Here is a 15688-nt window from a genome sequence, read left to right as displayed (position 1 = left end):
CAGCATGGAGGACCAGCTAGCTCGCCCGCTAGCTTCCTCCGATCTCCACCCGCGGGGAGGATCGGGTGCAGCGGCGCGAGGACATTCTACCGCCGCGTTCAGGGATTTCAAAGACAGGAAGGCCTCTCGATAACGATCAGACCCGGCGGGGCCCACGACGCCCCAAACAGACCCGAACAACCTCCTCCCGTGTTTGTGCACTCTGAGCTCAGCGGCCACGTTCTGGCTTTGTGGCGTCTCTGGAATACACATACAAATAAAAAAGAAGAGAAAAGAGCACTGAAATCCACCGACTGCCTGAAGGAAAATGCAGACGTGAAGGTGGAAGCAGTCATACGTGATGTTTTCAGGCCGCTGTGACGAGCCACCGCCATGCCGTCTATCAGCAGGGGGCCGTTTCTGAGGCGTGAGGGAGGAGCTGTGGGCCGGGAGGACGCCGACGCTTGATTCACGGAGGACAGGAGCGGGCGTGACTTGAGTTAACACGTTATTCTCCTAAAATGAAACCTGACACCATGTTTCAAACGACAGAAAAGGAGAAATCACAGAAAAGCACATGACAGCGTCTCTAAACCCTTTCTAAAATGAAGCCTCCAGCCTCTTCCTCCTCCTCCTCCTCGTCCTCCTCCGTGTCGGTGGTCATGACCTCACAGAGCATCAATCACCGGACTCCAAACACCTCGCTCTCCTCTCTGCTGGCTCTCATCTAGCGGACGATAACAAGGCGGCTAATGGCGGCAGGAACGAGTCCCCCACTCGGAGACACTAAATCAGTCTGTTCCACGCAAACGCCGGCTCCCGTTGCCCCCTCGCTCGCCGGGGGTCCGGAGGGGAACCTGTGAATCGTTCGCTGAGGAAGCGTCGCTCCTCGTCGTATTTCCGCCGCTCGTCTGTTTAGGCTCACGAGCCTGAATGTTCCTTCCTGCAGCCACGAGGAGATCCCATCATCGGGTTGCTGGACCTTTGGCGATAGAACTTTATTCATGTTAGAAGCTAATCCAATAGTGAAACGGTATAAAAGATCATCTGTGGATTTACACTTATATTGAACATTTGCTTTTTACTATTCATTGTTTTGGGGGTTAGAAGAACAGAGTCATCAAAGATTCAATTGTTTTAGATTGTTGAGTAATCTGTTGGCGCTTCTTCTTCACGCGATAACGCAAACACACGTTCACCGTTTCAGAAAACCTTCTTTGTCACGCTCTGTTTGTTTTCCGAGGTTGAACGAAAAGTTGTACATTGAATATGTTTCACAAACAACGAGGCCAGCCGCACCTCGTCTGAAAGGCTTCTGTCTGCGCACGAGGCTCTGAATCGTCGCTCATTACGGGAGAAGCGCACCAGCCGTTAACTGCAAAAGGAAACTCAGGTTGCGATTTGGGTCCGGGAGGCATTCAGCAGAAGTAAAGGGCGCAGAAGCAGCGAGCAGAACTAATTTCATCAAATATTAAACTTGGTTTGGAGACTCAGATGAGCAGCGCAGGACTCCTGAGGGATTCCCCTGCGTGAGGAGGGCTGGAGCATCGTGGGATATTTCTCACAGGAAGTGCACGTGGGTGTTTTGAAAAAAATGATTAATATAAAATAATTACCACAAGGACGTCTCACTTTCAAAGCTTTTGGCACCAAAATCAATAAATGTGTATATTTATCTGTGACGAATGTTTCTTCTTCTGTGATCACTTTTGATAATAGCGAGGACGGATAAAAGACTTTATTGTTTTTGTGTATAACTACATGCATCTCAAAGATTTCTTGGCATTAATGTGACAACGTGCACTCGAGATGTGCGACTGTGTGCATTTTATCTTTAGTTTTTAGTTTTGTTTTTTTGTACCAACTCTCCGGCTAGTTTCCGTCAACAAATACACAACATTTTACTAAACAAAGATAAGTTAATAGTTAAATGTGTGAGCTTGTACGTCCTGTTTTACGTTCTCAATCTAGTGATGCGAGTGGCTTCCCTTAACGGGCTGAAACAAACCTTAATAAATCAATAAAATCCCCCAAATGTGTTTGAATAATTCTCTCAATGTCTTTGTCTTTGCTGCCTGCGGATCGGCGTCGGCTGTGAGACGAGCAAAAAGGTCACGAGGCGACTTCTCTTCCTCTGTATTTCAATATTTAGAAAAAGGGTCAACATCCGGTAGTGACAGGATTTGTCGAGCTCTTGTCATTAATCTCATAAATCCAAATATTAAGAGAGGGAGCGACGCATGGTGTTATTCCAGTAACAGAAACACATCAACGCTCAAGATGAACGTGCATCCGTAGATACCTGCTTTAACACAAAGGTCACACAAAGTAAGCAGAGGAATGTATCTTAAACCTGCAACAACACGCATTTAACCTTTTCTGTAAATGTCTGTCTGATTTATCATTATTTAATGTGAGAAGAAAATAAGTTATCCATTAAAAACTAAAGGCTAATGACGGAAATATATGAAATCATCATCAAAGCTCGGTTGAAAAGAGATGAATTAAGATGGAATAAAATATGACAAGCTCAGATTTGATCAAAGATCAAATAGAACGAGCTGAGCTAAGCTAAGCTAAGCTAACAAAAAAAATAAGAAAGAAACTCAAGTTAAGCTAAAATAAAATAAGATAAGTTAAGGTAAAAGTAAATAAGAGCAACCCAAACTAAACTATATGAACATTACTGAAAACAATCAAGAACCGTAAAAAAACGGAAAAATGCATTTAAACGCGTTTGGCCGTTAAATAATTGAGGGAGAATTGTGACATGAATAAAATTTTGACTTCTAAGTAAAATCGTAGGAGAGAAGCTGCCGAGGCCGTTGAGTTTTTCTGGGGGGGGTAAGAGGGGGGGGAGGGGGGGCAAATGGACACCATAAAACTTTGAAGCCTTCGAACCAAAGAGGACCGAAGCCACCGCATCAATCTTTATTTTTGGGAGACTTTTGTACTTCAGGTAGACGTTTTTAGGGGGGGGCAGGTGCTGCGTGGAGGCCGGGAAGATGGGGGGGGGGGCTTGTAAATTACCCGCAGGCACCCAATCGGTGGGCCCCGTCCCGTCGCCCTCCATTGCCTCCGCTCAGCTCCTGCAGCTGAGTCGTACTTAGCGCCATTCATAATGCATGACCCCCCCGCCCCCCACCCCCCCCCCCCGGCCGGCCTGTCAGGGCCGGTTCCCTTCGACAACTCGGCCCAACTCCACTTTCTCCCCTAAGAGGGCGCCGCCGGTTGCATAATTCAGGAGCCGCCCGCTGTTTTCTGAGCTCGTCTCTTATCAAAAATGTAACAGGCGGAGTTTCTGCAGGACTGGGGGGTGTAAGACGTTCCAGTTGAGACAATGTCCCAAAACTTCTTGTCTGAAACTTTTCTGCATCATGCCCACATGTGTACACAACAACCCCCCCCCCTCCCCAAACACCCTCACACACACTCACATGCTGCATATTTAAAAGCAGAAACGTTGGCATTCATTTAGGACGACGGACGAGGGGCGCTCGTGTTATTCTCCACGACGGACGTCAAATCCGACCGATGACGTGTCTGGACGTAGAAGGACGATATGTTTCTGAAATGTGCGTTTTTTGGTTGCAGTGGAGTTGATGGAGGCAAACAAAAGGCCCATTGACGGCGGCGTGGCCAGCTGCAGCCGGTGCAGGTCAAGGTCACCAAGGTCGCGGTGAGAAGAAAGATATCTCAGAGAAACGCCTGCTGCAGATATCGGACGTGGCTCCGTTGCTCACTTTGCATCAGCCGGTGCGTCTTTGCTTCATTCAGTGAACAGAAGGGAACATTTGGGGATTCAAAAAACAAACCCTATTATCAGCAGCGACCTGTCAATCAGCGTGTAGCCCCGCCCCGAAGCAGTCCTTGCTAATTTCTCCTTTCAATCAGCTTTTTATTGTTATTCATGTAGAATGAAAGAGATGAGATTGAAACACAAGTCAACTTGTTCTGTAGAAGCTTCTAATATTATTGTAAATATTCAGCAGTCCCCCCAAAAACATCTGGCCGCGCTGTACTGGCTTCACCATTAAGCCCGCTGCGATGCTCCAGCAGCGGCAACAACAACTTCATGCACGTCTCCATACAAGGTCCTGATGATTGCTTCCTTCCTTCTATGGAGAAGCTCTGCAGCCGCTCGGTCATCTCAGGGATTCCAAAGGCTGCTCGTGAAGTTACTGTCATGGGTGAGCGGATCGCTTAGTTCCACAGGAGCTCCGTGAGGGACAGTCGGAGACGGGAGAAACGTCCAATCCAGGTTCTTTTTTTCTTTGTTTTTTTTTCTTGTGGTTGTTAATGAATCTACACTCGGCACTGCATTGCTTTTTATGATATCAACATTGTAGTTATTATGGTTGCTGTACACTTGATTAACATGATCCAGAGGCGTGTTAGATGGTCTTATATCACATCGTTTATTGGGTCCAGTTCAGGAGCTTCGTAAGCTGTATAAAGCAACTGTATTTGTACAGCACATTTTAACAACAAGGCAAAGTGCTTCACATAAAACCATTAAAACATCCAAACATAAAGCAAGGAGATGCATAAACAGTTAAGAACATTGATGCGTTGAAATATAAAAGAGAAACAGACATTAAAAGGATAAGAAGGACAAAAGACAAAACATGTATGTAGTGTGATTTAAGAATGTCTTTAAGAATTGCGACTTGCAGAAATGGTGAATTGAAGGCAGCAGCAAACAGAGAAGTCTCTCATTTGGATTTAAAGGAGCTGAGCGACTCCAGATATGAAACTGAAGGCTGCTTCTCCCTGTTTAGTTCTGACTCTGAACAGAAAGTAGAGCCGTCCCAGACGGCCGGAGGGTTCGTGGAGGTTCATTAGGAAATGTTATAAACTTTACTGGTTCTCTCCTTGAGCGCTTCAACTTGGTCGAACTTTGCTCTGTTGATGCTGCTCCATTGAATAGAAACAATCCTCATGGTTCTTCACTCATTTCTGGATCTTACGGGAAACGTTTTTAACAGTTTTTTGTACAGAAACATGTAATACAAATACATTCCTTTCATAATAAACGTTTCATACTTGGCAGGCGGCATCTTTCCATTTGTCTGAGTGGAGCTGATGAGAAACTTTCTTAAAGCTGCATTCTGTGTAGTGACCAGCAGGGGGCAACTCCTCTGCTCTCATAGACGTCTATGAGGAAATGACTCTACTTCTCTGTAGTGACCAGCAGGGGGCGACTCCTCTGCTCCCATAGACGTCTATGAGGAAATGACTCTACTTCTCTGTAGTGACCAGCAGGGGGCGACTCCTCTGCTCCCATAGACGTCTATGAGGAAATGACTCTACTTCTCTGTAGTGACCAGCAGGGGGCGACTCCTCTGCTCCCATAGACGTCTATGTGGAAATGACTCTACTTCTCTGTAGTGACCAACACGAGCAATTAACCACTATAATCAGATTAAAAGTTAAGGCCCTTTGCTCAGATAATTGCTAAAATATTGTTTTTGTAAAGATTTTTAAAAATCATCAAAAATAAAACTTGTAGTGCATATTACTGATTTACAAAAAGGCAGAGGATCTTTTTTCTTTAAACAAATTAGTAGTTAAATATTAAACACAGAGAAGTTATAACACTAAGACGGATGAAGCAGAAAAGAACCCGACGACTATTAGATCTTCTCAGTCTTCAGCAAGATAAGATATAAACTTCACTACAACACAATTACTCATAAATAAACACACTAAGAAGCACGATGAGCGTACTGGCTGCGTAACGTCTCCTAAACAGTCACAACTCTCCCGTCAGTCACCCTCGGGATCCGAGCTTCATGTCCTGTTTAGCGTACTGTGCTAACTGATCGTACTGGTATAGAGCCCCCCGCCCCCCACACACACACACACACACACACACTTTCTCTCTATGGCTTCCTCCTCCATCTCCCCGTCCTGCTCCTCCTCTAAAACAGCGCCTCGCTTCTTGTTTGGATAAGTTAATGCTGAGATGTCAGCCTGGGATCTGATGTACACCACCTGCCTTGGCCTCCGCCTGACCTCGGCCTCCAGCTCCCACCGCAGAGACATTCCAAAGCGCTTCTCTTTTTTCTGGCGGTCTGTGTTTACACTGCAACAGATTGCTTCTCTCTCTCTCTGTGTCTCTCTCTCTCTTTGCCTCAGCTTCATCACGCTGGACAGACGTGGGCCTGAACACGCCTCCACCCACACGCCTTCACCCACTCGACAGCCGTGTCGTGTGAATATGGGAACCTCGAAGGGCGCGTTTGAGATGACCCTCTTCGTCAGGCCTCCCCTCAAGAGGAGGGAGGGAGGCGAAAAAGCCAAAAGAGCCTCCAGCTGGACCCCGTGGGGAGCTCGTGTGAACGCTGTGACCTCACGGCGTCGGGCCCTACGGACCAATGAGCGCTGGCGATGTCACGGTTCGGAGTCAAATCGAGAGGGTTCTGCTTCGGGGTCAAGAGGTCATAGTTTAGTTCACTCTTTAAATCTGTTCCTGTAAGTGAGTATTCACGAAATGAGATTTTGATACGGACAACTATTATGTGTGTACAACTACTCTGTATGTGTACTAAAGGCAGTACATTTACCTCTAGGTGCCACTACTGTATGTATATGTGAACAAAGGGCAGTACATTCTGCGTATTCAAGGGAGAAACTTGCATCGAATACTTTGGATCCACAGTAACTGAAAGTTACGGTTAGTCGCCATCAAGTGGTCAATGTGAGATACGACACTTTGAAGAGAAACAGACTCAAGAGATTATTGATCAAATAATCAACATCGTTGTGATTTTTTTTGTCTAGAAACATGACTTCAATTTAACGCTTATTCTTCCACTTTAACAGACATAAAAGACTAAACAAACAGCTCGTTATATGAAAGAAGAGTTCATTCAGATCACATTTATTTTTATCAGTGCAAAATCCAATTCTAAAAAGTTGTTAACAGAAACGCTTCATTTTGGGACAAAGACGACACAAGCATCAGTTTCCAAACTTTTAATGTAAAAGACAAAACAACAGCGGAGGGAAGGACACGAGTCTCGCTCTGCTCATTTGTCCTTCTCCCTCTGCTCCTTCTCCTTCTTCTCCTTCTCGGATTTGGCCTCCTCGGCCTCGTGCTTCTTGATGAGTTCCTCGACCTCCTTCTGCTTCAGCACTTTGATTTTGGTTTTCCCGTCTTCTCGTGTCAGAGTGGCGATTTCCACTGAAACGAGTCAGAGAGAGACCTTCAGCTACGTGCATCTATAACAAACTTATTATTATTATATACTATAATTACTTTAGTACATCTAGATGAGAGCCCCTTCTAACTCAACTGTATTCCTGCAGCAATGATCACAAACTGACTTAATACATTTCACTGCAGGCGTGAAATAAAAATGACCATGATGTGGATTTAACTCGCAAAACGTCAGTAAATAAAATGTACATAATATATAAACATGTATTTTAGTTTCATTGTCCTCCGCAGCTGGTGAAGCTCATCAGCGGCTGATGTTTAGGAGCTTTGGATCCCACCTTTCTCCGCTGACAGCTTGCTGACGTCCATCGTCTTGTTGAGGACTTTGACGGCCAACGCCAGCGCCGAGGACAGACTCATCTCGCCCTCTTTGAAGTCCTGCTTCAGCATGGACACGGCCGCCTGAGGCCCAAAGGACAAGCATCAAAGGACACAGTGAAGAGCACGCTAAGAAATAAGATTGTGTGTGCTTGCGTACACACACACACACACACACATAAATGAATGCACCTCATTGAACACTGGGGCATTTGTCTTTATGACGCCATTTTACACAGGGTGTAACCAATTCATTCAACTACCAAAAGCTGCAACCTCTGAAAGTACAGAGGGTTTATTATTACTATTTTGTATTACTTCATTCCTCGAATCAGCACTTTATTTTGAAGGAGGTGCATTTAAGGTTTTTGCATTCTCTCCTTGGAGTGAGTTGGATTCTTTTACACGGTTAACAAACAGGACGAGGACCATTGGAATACTGGAGACAAACGCCCCAATACCACACAAGTGTGATTCTGAGGCGTTCAAGCCCGTTGTTCCACTTATGTGAAATAAGTGTGTGATCGGTGCTTTTCGGCCAGGAAACATCATATTTCCATGAGAACATCTGTTGAATAAAAGGTTTAATGCAAATACAGCAAAACAATTTCAAGCTTACCGCGCTGTTGTTGCCGATGCAGGTGGCCTTCCAGCCCCCGTAGTTGCCACTTGGGTCACTCTGGTACAGCTGGAAGCCGTAGTGCTTGTCCCAGCCCATGTAGAGCAGAGAAACACCAAACGGCCTCTTCCCTGTCGAGACAAAGCACACGGTTAGAGGAAGTCAAATTCCAAAAAGGAGAATTATAAGAGCTTGTGACCACGTTTTGAGGGCAGACGTCTCGGAACAGGCACGTGGTGGATGTCTAGACCACCAAAGGAGACGTAGAATTCACCGGGAGGAAAACAAGCGGCGCAACTTGCCTCCGAACTGCGTGTATGCTTGTTTGATGTCACACAACGCTGTCACCAACTGCTCGCAGGGTATTGGCTCCTGGTACTGCAGCAAGTACCTGAAGAAGAAGAAACGGGGGAAGAAGCACGTGCATTTAGTCAATTTTCCGAGCATTACCGCTCAATGGGCGTAGACACGTAATAAAGATGTTTCGTATTTGGTTTGAACTCTGCTCGTCACTCAAACGAAATCGCAGGGAGGCCGTACAATCTCACAGCCGGCGGGTTTGGCTGTGCAACTCACCTCTGTGCAATCAGCCGCAGCTCATTGGTCAGCACATTCGCATCTGATGTGATCCCAGCGACGCTGCAAGCCAAATCACTGGAAGAAAACAAACACACACAAGATCAACGTCAACCTGAAGAAAAGGAGGGCGGAAGGCTCTCCGTGATGAGATCGCGTCGAGCTTCGGGTGCAGAAGAGTTGATTCTGTATCTCAATTCACTCACTCGTTGAGCTTGTAGATCTTCTCTGAGAAGAAAACCTCGTCGAGCAGTTTGTGGATGTTGCGCCTCTCCGCCGCTAACAGCACCCCATCGTTGGCTAGAATCCCCAGACATGTGCCAGCGTGACCGATGGCCTCCATCGCATACTCCACCTGGTACAGGCGTCCTGCAGAAACACGGTCACAAATGTAGCATGGACGTGGCTGGAAACGCGGCCACCTTGCATTTCTAAAAACACACTAGGAAACAGTAGAAGCCAAGTAGCTGGACAGAATAGTTGTCATTTAAGGACCATTCACTCAGACGTTGCTTTCAGATGCAGGTCGCGTATGTGAAAGCTTTCTTAACTTTCCAAACAACGCCACGTTCAAAGAGGAACATGCATGATGTAATGCTCACTTCAAGATTAACTATTGAAAGAATTGGTGCAAAGAATTGGTGCAGGACTCACCTTCAGGAGAAAATATGGTTGTGCGGGAATCATATCTACGAGACTAAATAACAAAGACAGAATGGAGATTAGCTGACAGCGACAAGCCGCATCATGTAAAGTGATATCTGAGATACTTGCCATCTTCTCCCGTCACTTGAACTGTCCTGCGAAACAAACGTAGGACAATTGATGGAGAAACCAGCGCCAAAGAAAACAATGAAAAGAATAATGTTTCTGACAAGGTCTCCTTCCCTACAATTTGACGAATATAAACGGCGAATAAAGTATTTGTCCACGTAACACATTGATTTACAATCCCCTTTCGCCTCAGTGCGTGACAGCTAAGCTAGCTGCTAGCTAACTGCTGAACAGAATGAATCTGCAATATCGGAGCGTGCTAGTTCGTTAGCATGCTAGATAGCTAGCTGACTGCTAGTAAATACAGGCCCCTGGCTGGACACAATCAAAATATACCTCCGCTCTGATGTAGCGAACGAATACAACAATATTTTAGCGGATCATGAAATACTGATACAATTACCTTGCGTTGTTATTTTGCAAATTTCTCCACCCAACCGAAAGGTTTACTACTTTCAGTTTGATGTTGCTCACACGCACAGACTCCGGTATGACCCGCCCCCCCGCTGCCTCTGATTGGCTAATACTCGTTGCTTTCATTGGTTGTGGTCTGCGTTTCTGCGCGCGGGGCGGCGGAAGACATAACACCCCCTGACCTGTGAGTGGCAGCAAAGTGCTGCAAAGCATCCAGCTTGCCGGAAGAGGAAGAAAAAGCTCTGCTGTCATTGGTTGTTTCAGTAACGTGTCATTTGAATGACCACGGGAAGTACACTCACTAGCAAGAAGGTAGTGAGCTAACGACTACGTCGTTACATTATTAGTTACTGAATGACGATACTCAGAACTGTATATGTTTTAATTGGCTAATGGACATGGTTTTCAAAGTCTGACAAACATTTCCCACATGGTCTTGTAATAAACATCTTTACAAACAGGTAAGTGCTTGCTATCCTTCGATGCTAATGCTATATAACCTCAGGGCTAGCTCAGCGTTAGCTATCACGAGCTTCTCTCGCACGAGCACGTCCAGCAGCCACTCGGCACATTTTTACGGAAAACCCCCGGTGTCATTGTTTAGACCGACTTCGTTGGGGTTCATATGGAGTGTCGTAGGCTACACGTCGAGTCGAGGAACACGATGTCCTCTGTCCCCGGTGTTGCCACGGGGGGGGGTCAAGTACAAACCGGTGTCGCCCGGGCGTTTAGCGTTAGCCGCACGCAGACCAGAGAAGCGACACCGGTAACCACGCTGACACGGCTCGATGCTCGTCGTCCAAGCCGGTTGGATCGTTTCCATCGGCATCGTCAATCATTATTAGCGTTAGCGTGTTTTCTTAGCGTGACCGTTGAACTGTTACACAACGTTAACCCGAGATCAATAATATCGCTCAAGGAAACGACGACGTCGGGCCCTGCGCGGACTGCAGGGGCAACGTAATGCAGTGAGAGGACATTTGTAAACACCTCTCGATAGAAGTGACGTTATTATCGTTGTAGTATTCCGATGAGCGAAAACAATGTTGGATTTGTTGTATGATGTTTGCATTAAACTGAATGAATCCACCGCCAATATGCAAGCAGAAAAGTTGTCCGATCACCGTAAATGTCAGCATGTACGTGCACTAAAATCCAAGTGTATTCGTTTAAAACAAGTGTACTGAGCGTGCTGCTGTTTGTGCAGGAATCAGTCTGATGAGGGGACACCTGCAGCTGTCAGGATGCAGCAGAAAAGGAACATCCAGATCATCGAGTGGGAGGACCTCGACAAGAGGAAGTTCTACTCTTTCGGGGTGTTCATGACGATGACCATTCGGGCCACCGTCTACCCGGCCACGCTGATCCGCACGCGGCTGCAGGTGCAGCGGGGCAAATCCCTCTACAGCGGCACTTTCGACGCCTTCTTCAAGATCCTGCGGGCGGAGGGCGTCCGAGGCCTTTATCGCGGCTTCATGGTCAACACCTTCACGCTCATCTCGGGCCAGGCTTACATAACCACCTACGAGCTGGTGAGGAAGTACGTCTCCCAGTATTCCGAGGACAACACGGTGAAGTCGCTGGTGGCCGGCGGCTCGGCCTCCCTGGTCGCCCAGAGCATCACCGTTCCAATCGATGTGGTCTCTCAGCAGCTGATGATGCAGGGCCAAGGGGAGCACCTCACGCGCTTCCGACTTAATTCCAACACGGAGCCGGGGAAGTCCAAAAAAGTGTTTGGCCAAACCAGGAACATTGTGGCTCAGATTTTTGCTGTGGATGGTTTCCGGGGCTTCTACAGGGGTTACGTGGCTTCTCTGCTCACTTACATCCCGAACAGCGCGGTCTGGTGGCCTTTCTATCATTTTTATGCAGGTAAATGGCTGAAACGCTTGAAGCACCAAAAGCCTTAAAAACAGTATGAGGTTGTGTTTTTCTGTGCATTCAAACATCTGCAGTGAGAATGAATCCACCTCGTCCTTTTGGTTAATAAAGCATCTGTAATGTTCCCCAGAGCAACTGTCTAAGCTGGCGCCCAGTGACTGCCCTCATCTGCTGCTACAAGCTATTGCTGGACCTCTAGCAGCCGCCACGGCCTCCACCGTCACCAACCCGATGGACGTGGTCCGAGCCAGAGTGCAGGTACTTACTGTGCAGCCATCGGGCCCAGTTGGGCCTCAGACGTCGGTCAAATGTGGTTTCTGATGCAACGTCTGTGTTTTTCTCAATGGCTGATGCTACGGATGTTAATAATTAGTCAGCATTCTTGTGAGTGTAAAATAAGTTACTATATCACTGTTTCACCATTTACGTGTCCACGGATGGACAGCGAGGCTAAGTCGTGCCTTTGGTTTTTACAATGAATAGATATTGGGCAGTGTTATTGTTATTGGAGCCGATTGATGTACAGAATATTCAACATGAACATATTTACATCACATGTCATTTAGCTGACGCTTTTATCCAAAGCGACTTACAATAAGTGCATTTCAACCATAAGGATACAAACGCAAAAGAACAAGAAACAAAGTGCAATTTCATCAAATAAGCAGATTTACAACTGGCTATAGATAAGAGCCATTACAAGTACAATTTAAGTGCTACAATTTGTTAGTTGAGATAAAGTTCTATAGTCGTATAGAGGTGTGTCTCTAGTTTGTGGCAGAAGATGTGAAGGTTCTCTGCGGTGCTGATGTCATCGGAGAGCTCGTTCCACCATTTATTTAGCTTCAGTTGTCTGAAAGGTTTCATTATACTGTAATTCAATACAAAATAAGAGTTTCTAATCTCGGTCATTCTTTTGCATATTGAAGATTAGTTTAAGTTGGTGACTCGGCTAAAAGAAATAATAAAACGTTTCCCCCGCTGTGTGTGGTTTAGGTGGAGGGCAGGTCTTCAGTCATCGACACCTTCAGGCAGCTGATCAAGGAGGAGGGCTGCTGGGGTTTGACCAAAGGACTGTCTGCGCGCATCATCTCCTCGGGGCCCACGGCCATCGTCATGGTGGTCGGCTACGAGTCGCTGAAGAAGCTGAGTCTGCGACCGGAGCTGCTGGACTCGAGGCACTGGTAGAGCTGCGCGGGGAGAACACGCGGACCGCGTCTGACACCTTTATGTAAAAAAGACTGAAGGATGGGAGGATTCATTGTGGAGCGTGTTCGCTGTGCATGGAAGAGGAATTGATGCTAACTGTGTCACGGCGTTGATCAGGGGCTCAGAGGAAGGTCGAATAACTTGTTTTAATTTGCTTTCTCTTTTCCTTTGGCCTTTTTTCTTTTATTTGTAAGTCACTGCCTTTTAAGAGTGATCGAGACAATCTTTGTTTCTTTTGTTGGATGTGCGTTAGACTTTGTAGGAGGTGTTGTACTCCCTATTTCCTGGTCCTCAGATTGGCCAATCACAGCTGAGCGCTGTCCGTCTGATGGTTCACTTCTCACCTCAGCTTCTATGGTTTATCTTCTTACTGCTGAATGGTGTCCTTCAAACACAGACTACTCTCTTTTTGTCTTTCCAAAGGTTAGATAACATGTATTCAGGTGTGTGTGTGTGGGGGGGGGGGGGGGGGGGGCTTCGCAAAAGGTCAATTTAACTGTTTCCGTGCGCAGACCCGATTGAAACAACGGACGTGGCAATTTCCACGCAGAACAGGATCCACGCACGGGTTTTACTACCTGCTTGTGTCTCTGGCGGAAAGTTGTGAGGAAGAAGAGCCGCCTGCAGGGTTTCCCTCTTGTGACCGTAAACGAGTGCAATACTGTAAGTGTTTAATCATTTTCAGCACCAAGTGTGAGTTGTGCGTTTCTTGTCAATTGTGTAAATACTGTGTTTTAAAGTAATAAGGATTTTACCTCGTTTGTTTTCGTCGTGTTTTGGGGGATCGTCGCTTCAGACTTTCACATCTTGTTATTAAGATTTTTACTTCAGTAGGAATCTGTTTGTGTTTCGTGGCTCTTTTGGCACCAGACGTGAATCACCGCTCAATAGGTTAGACTTCTACGACACAATCAGACCGGGTGGAATTCCTCCACTGGATCCTCCGCTGACCCCTGACCTCCGACCCCAGATCAGAGGCCAGTGCCAGTTTAATATACACTTAGTGAAATTTACTCCAAACCGAACATCCTCTTTCCTGAGAAAACCCGTGAGAGAGAGAGAATAAACACCAATGAGTTGTATACTTTCTTAATGCATAACACAGTTGGAGTGTTGAAATATTGTCAATTTATTGTTTTAAATGTTTTTACATCCCAGCAAAAGCGAATAAAACAAAAATGTAGCGATCTGTAACCAAAACCTAAAAGGTCATTGGTCTTCAGCACCTCTTAAACAGTGAGGAGAAAAAGGATTGTACAGTATATACGACGATGTATATATATATATTTGGAGAAAGGGGACTCTGCTGGACTCCAGACTCCTCTATGAAACCATCAACTCTGCTCCAGATCTTCTATTTCCACATGAGAGTGACAGACGATTGTGCGTACGATTGCATTTGAAGTCACAAATCCACATTTGATGGATCAGCATCAAGTTCAGAGCTACTGAGTCCTCCGCTGAGATCACATCAGGAATCAGGAAACATTTATTAGCCAAAATATGTCAAACATACAAGGAATTTGTCTTGGCGGTTGGTGCGCGACAGTAAACAGTGTAACAATAGACAACAAGACAGCAGTGCACAGGTAATAAAATGAAATGCTAATGCAATGGGTTAGTAGAATAAGGCTTATGGGTTAGTATAAAACAAGGGAATAAAGTTAAACAATTTTAAATATTAAAAAGTTAAAAAGAAAAATATTAAGCATAAAGTGCACTAACGAACAAGTAACAGACAAGAGACAAAGTGACAAGTGACGACAAAGTGATGAATGACAGTTAAAGTGACGTGTGCAGTGTGAGGGGGAGTGACCGGTGGAGTGTTATAGTCAGTCAGTGGGGGACCGGCTCTGTTGATGAGCCCGACTGCCGACGGGAAGAAACTGTTGGTGTGGCGGGAAATCGTAGTCCTGATGGACCTCAGCCTCCTGCCAGATGGAAGGGGCACAAACAGGTTTTGTCCGGGGTGAGAGGGGTCGGCTACCATCTTTTTAGCTGCTTCAGAGACCTGCAAGCGAACAAGTCCTGCAGGGACACATCACATTACGGGTCATTTAGCTGACGCTTTTTCCAAAGCGACTTACAATAAATGCAATTTATCCATAAGGACACAAATTCAGAAGAACAAGAAATAACAGCGCAAGTGCAATTACATTAAATAAGCAGATTTGCTATAGATGAGTGGCGTTATAAGTCCAATGTAAGTGCTACAGTTAGTTAGTGTGTTAGTGGAGGTAGAGTGTGAAGAGGTGTGTCTTTAGTCTGAAGATGTGAAGGCTCTCTGTGGTCCTGGTGTCTTCAGAGACCTCCTTCCACCATTTAGGAGCAGGACAGCAAAGAGTGGAGATCTAGTCGAGTGTTTTGCTCTCAGTGAGGAGGAACAAGCCGTTTATCACATGCAGAGCGGAGAGTGCCGGTCGGGATGTCGGGTTGGACCAGGTCCTGGATGGAAGCTGGACCCCATCCATTCACAGCACGGTACGTGAGCACCATGTTTAGAGAACTTAGGAAGGTTAAAGACCAGTGGAGCTGCTGCATTCTGGATGAGCTGCAGAGGTGGAATGGTGGTAGCAGGAGACCTGCAGGAGAGAGTTACAGTAGTCCAGGTGGAGATGACAAGAGCCTGAATCAGTACCTGCGTGAGTGAGAAGAGGACGTGTTCTCCTGATGTTGTTAACACGGAGCTGCCA

At 46.2% G+C, this 15688-nt stretch overlaps 2 protein-coding genes and 1 long non-coding RNA gene across 3 annotated transcripts; 2 read left to right on the top strand and 1 right to left on the bottom strand.

Moving 5' to 3' along the window:
• Nucleotides 1-4093: 4093 nt before the first annotated feature.
• Nucleotides 4094-8126, top strand: LOC120809465 (uncharacterized). The gene is made up of 3 exons (XR_005710097.2): nucleotides 4094-4240; nucleotides 6121-6456; nucleotides 7436-8126. It is a non-coding gene; the product is annotated as an uncharacterized LOC120809465 (long non-coding RNA).
• Nucleotides 6946-10091, bottom strand: LOC120809301 (proteasome subunit alpha type-4). The gene is made up of 9 exons (XM_040163010.2): nucleotides 9895-10091; nucleotides 9492-9517; nucleotides 9372-9414; nucleotides 8924-9086; nucleotides 8718-8795; nucleotides 8444-8532; nucleotides 8142-8272; nucleotides 7483-7606; nucleotides 6946-7168 (listed from the first exon to the last, which is right to left on the bottom strand). The coding sequence occupies exons 2-9, from the start codon at nucleotides 9492-9494 to the stop codon at nucleotides 7014-7016; spliced, it is 786 nt and encodes a 261-aa protein (XP_040018944.1). The 5' UTR covers nucleotides 9495-9517; nucleotides 9895-10091; the 3' UTR covers nucleotides 6946-7013.
• A 71-nt stretch (nucleotides 10092-10162) lies between these two features.
• On the top strand, nucleotides 10163-13749 carry LOC120809267 (solute carrier family 25 member 44). Its single transcript, XM_040162961.2, has 4 exons — nucleotides 10163-10366; nucleotides 11113-11777; nucleotides 11917-12044; nucleotides 12783-13749. Exons 2-4 carry the CDS (start codon nucleotides 11150-11152, stop codon nucleotides 12972-12974), a joined length of 948 nt encoding a protein of 315 aa, XP_040018895.1. The 5' UTR covers nucleotides 10163-10366; nucleotides 11113-11149; the 3' UTR covers nucleotides 12975-13749.
• The last annotated feature ends 1939 nt before the right edge of the window (nucleotides 13750-15688 follow it).

The sequence above is a fragment of the Gasterosteus aculeatus genome, chromosome 12 (genome assembly GCF_964276395.1).
Source record: "Gasterosteus aculeatus chromosome 12, fGasAcu3.hap1.1, whole genome shotgun sequence".
Classification (NCBI taxonomy): Eukaryota; Metazoa; Chordata; class Actinopteri; order Perciformes; family Gasterosteidae; genus Gasterosteus; species Gasterosteus aculeatus.
Note: the sequence above shows the minus strand (reverse complement) of the source record. Positions and strands in the feature narration are given on the sequence as shown.

What these genes read in the sequence shown, in the direction of transcription:
- LOC120809301 (XM_040163010.2), bottom strand. An exon ending in AGCATACACGCAGTTCGGAG is followed by an intron (nt 8,273 to 8,443) that starts GCAAGTTGCGCC and finishes TTGTCTCGACAG; the next exon opens with GGAAGAGGCCGTTTGGTGTT. An exon ending in CAAGCTGTCAGCGGAGAAAG is followed by an intron (nt 7,169 to 7,482) that starts GTGGGATCCAAA and finishes GACTCGTTTCAG; the next exon opens with TGGAAATCGCCACTCTGACA.
- LOC120809267 (XM_040162961.2), top strand. Translation starts at nt 11,150, where the DNA reads ATGCAGCAGAAAAGGAACATCCAGATCATCGAGTGGGAGGACCTCGAC. An exon ending in TTTCTATCATTTTTATGCAG is followed by an intron (nt 11,778 to 11,916) that starts GTAAATGGCTGA and finishes AATGTTCCCCAG; the next exon opens with AGCAACTGTCTAAGCTGGCG. An exon ending in TGGTCCGAGCCAGAGTGCAG is followed by an intron (nt 12,045 to 12,782) that starts GTACTTACTGTG and finishes TGTGTGGTTTAG; the next exon opens with GTGGAGGGCAGGTCTTCAGT.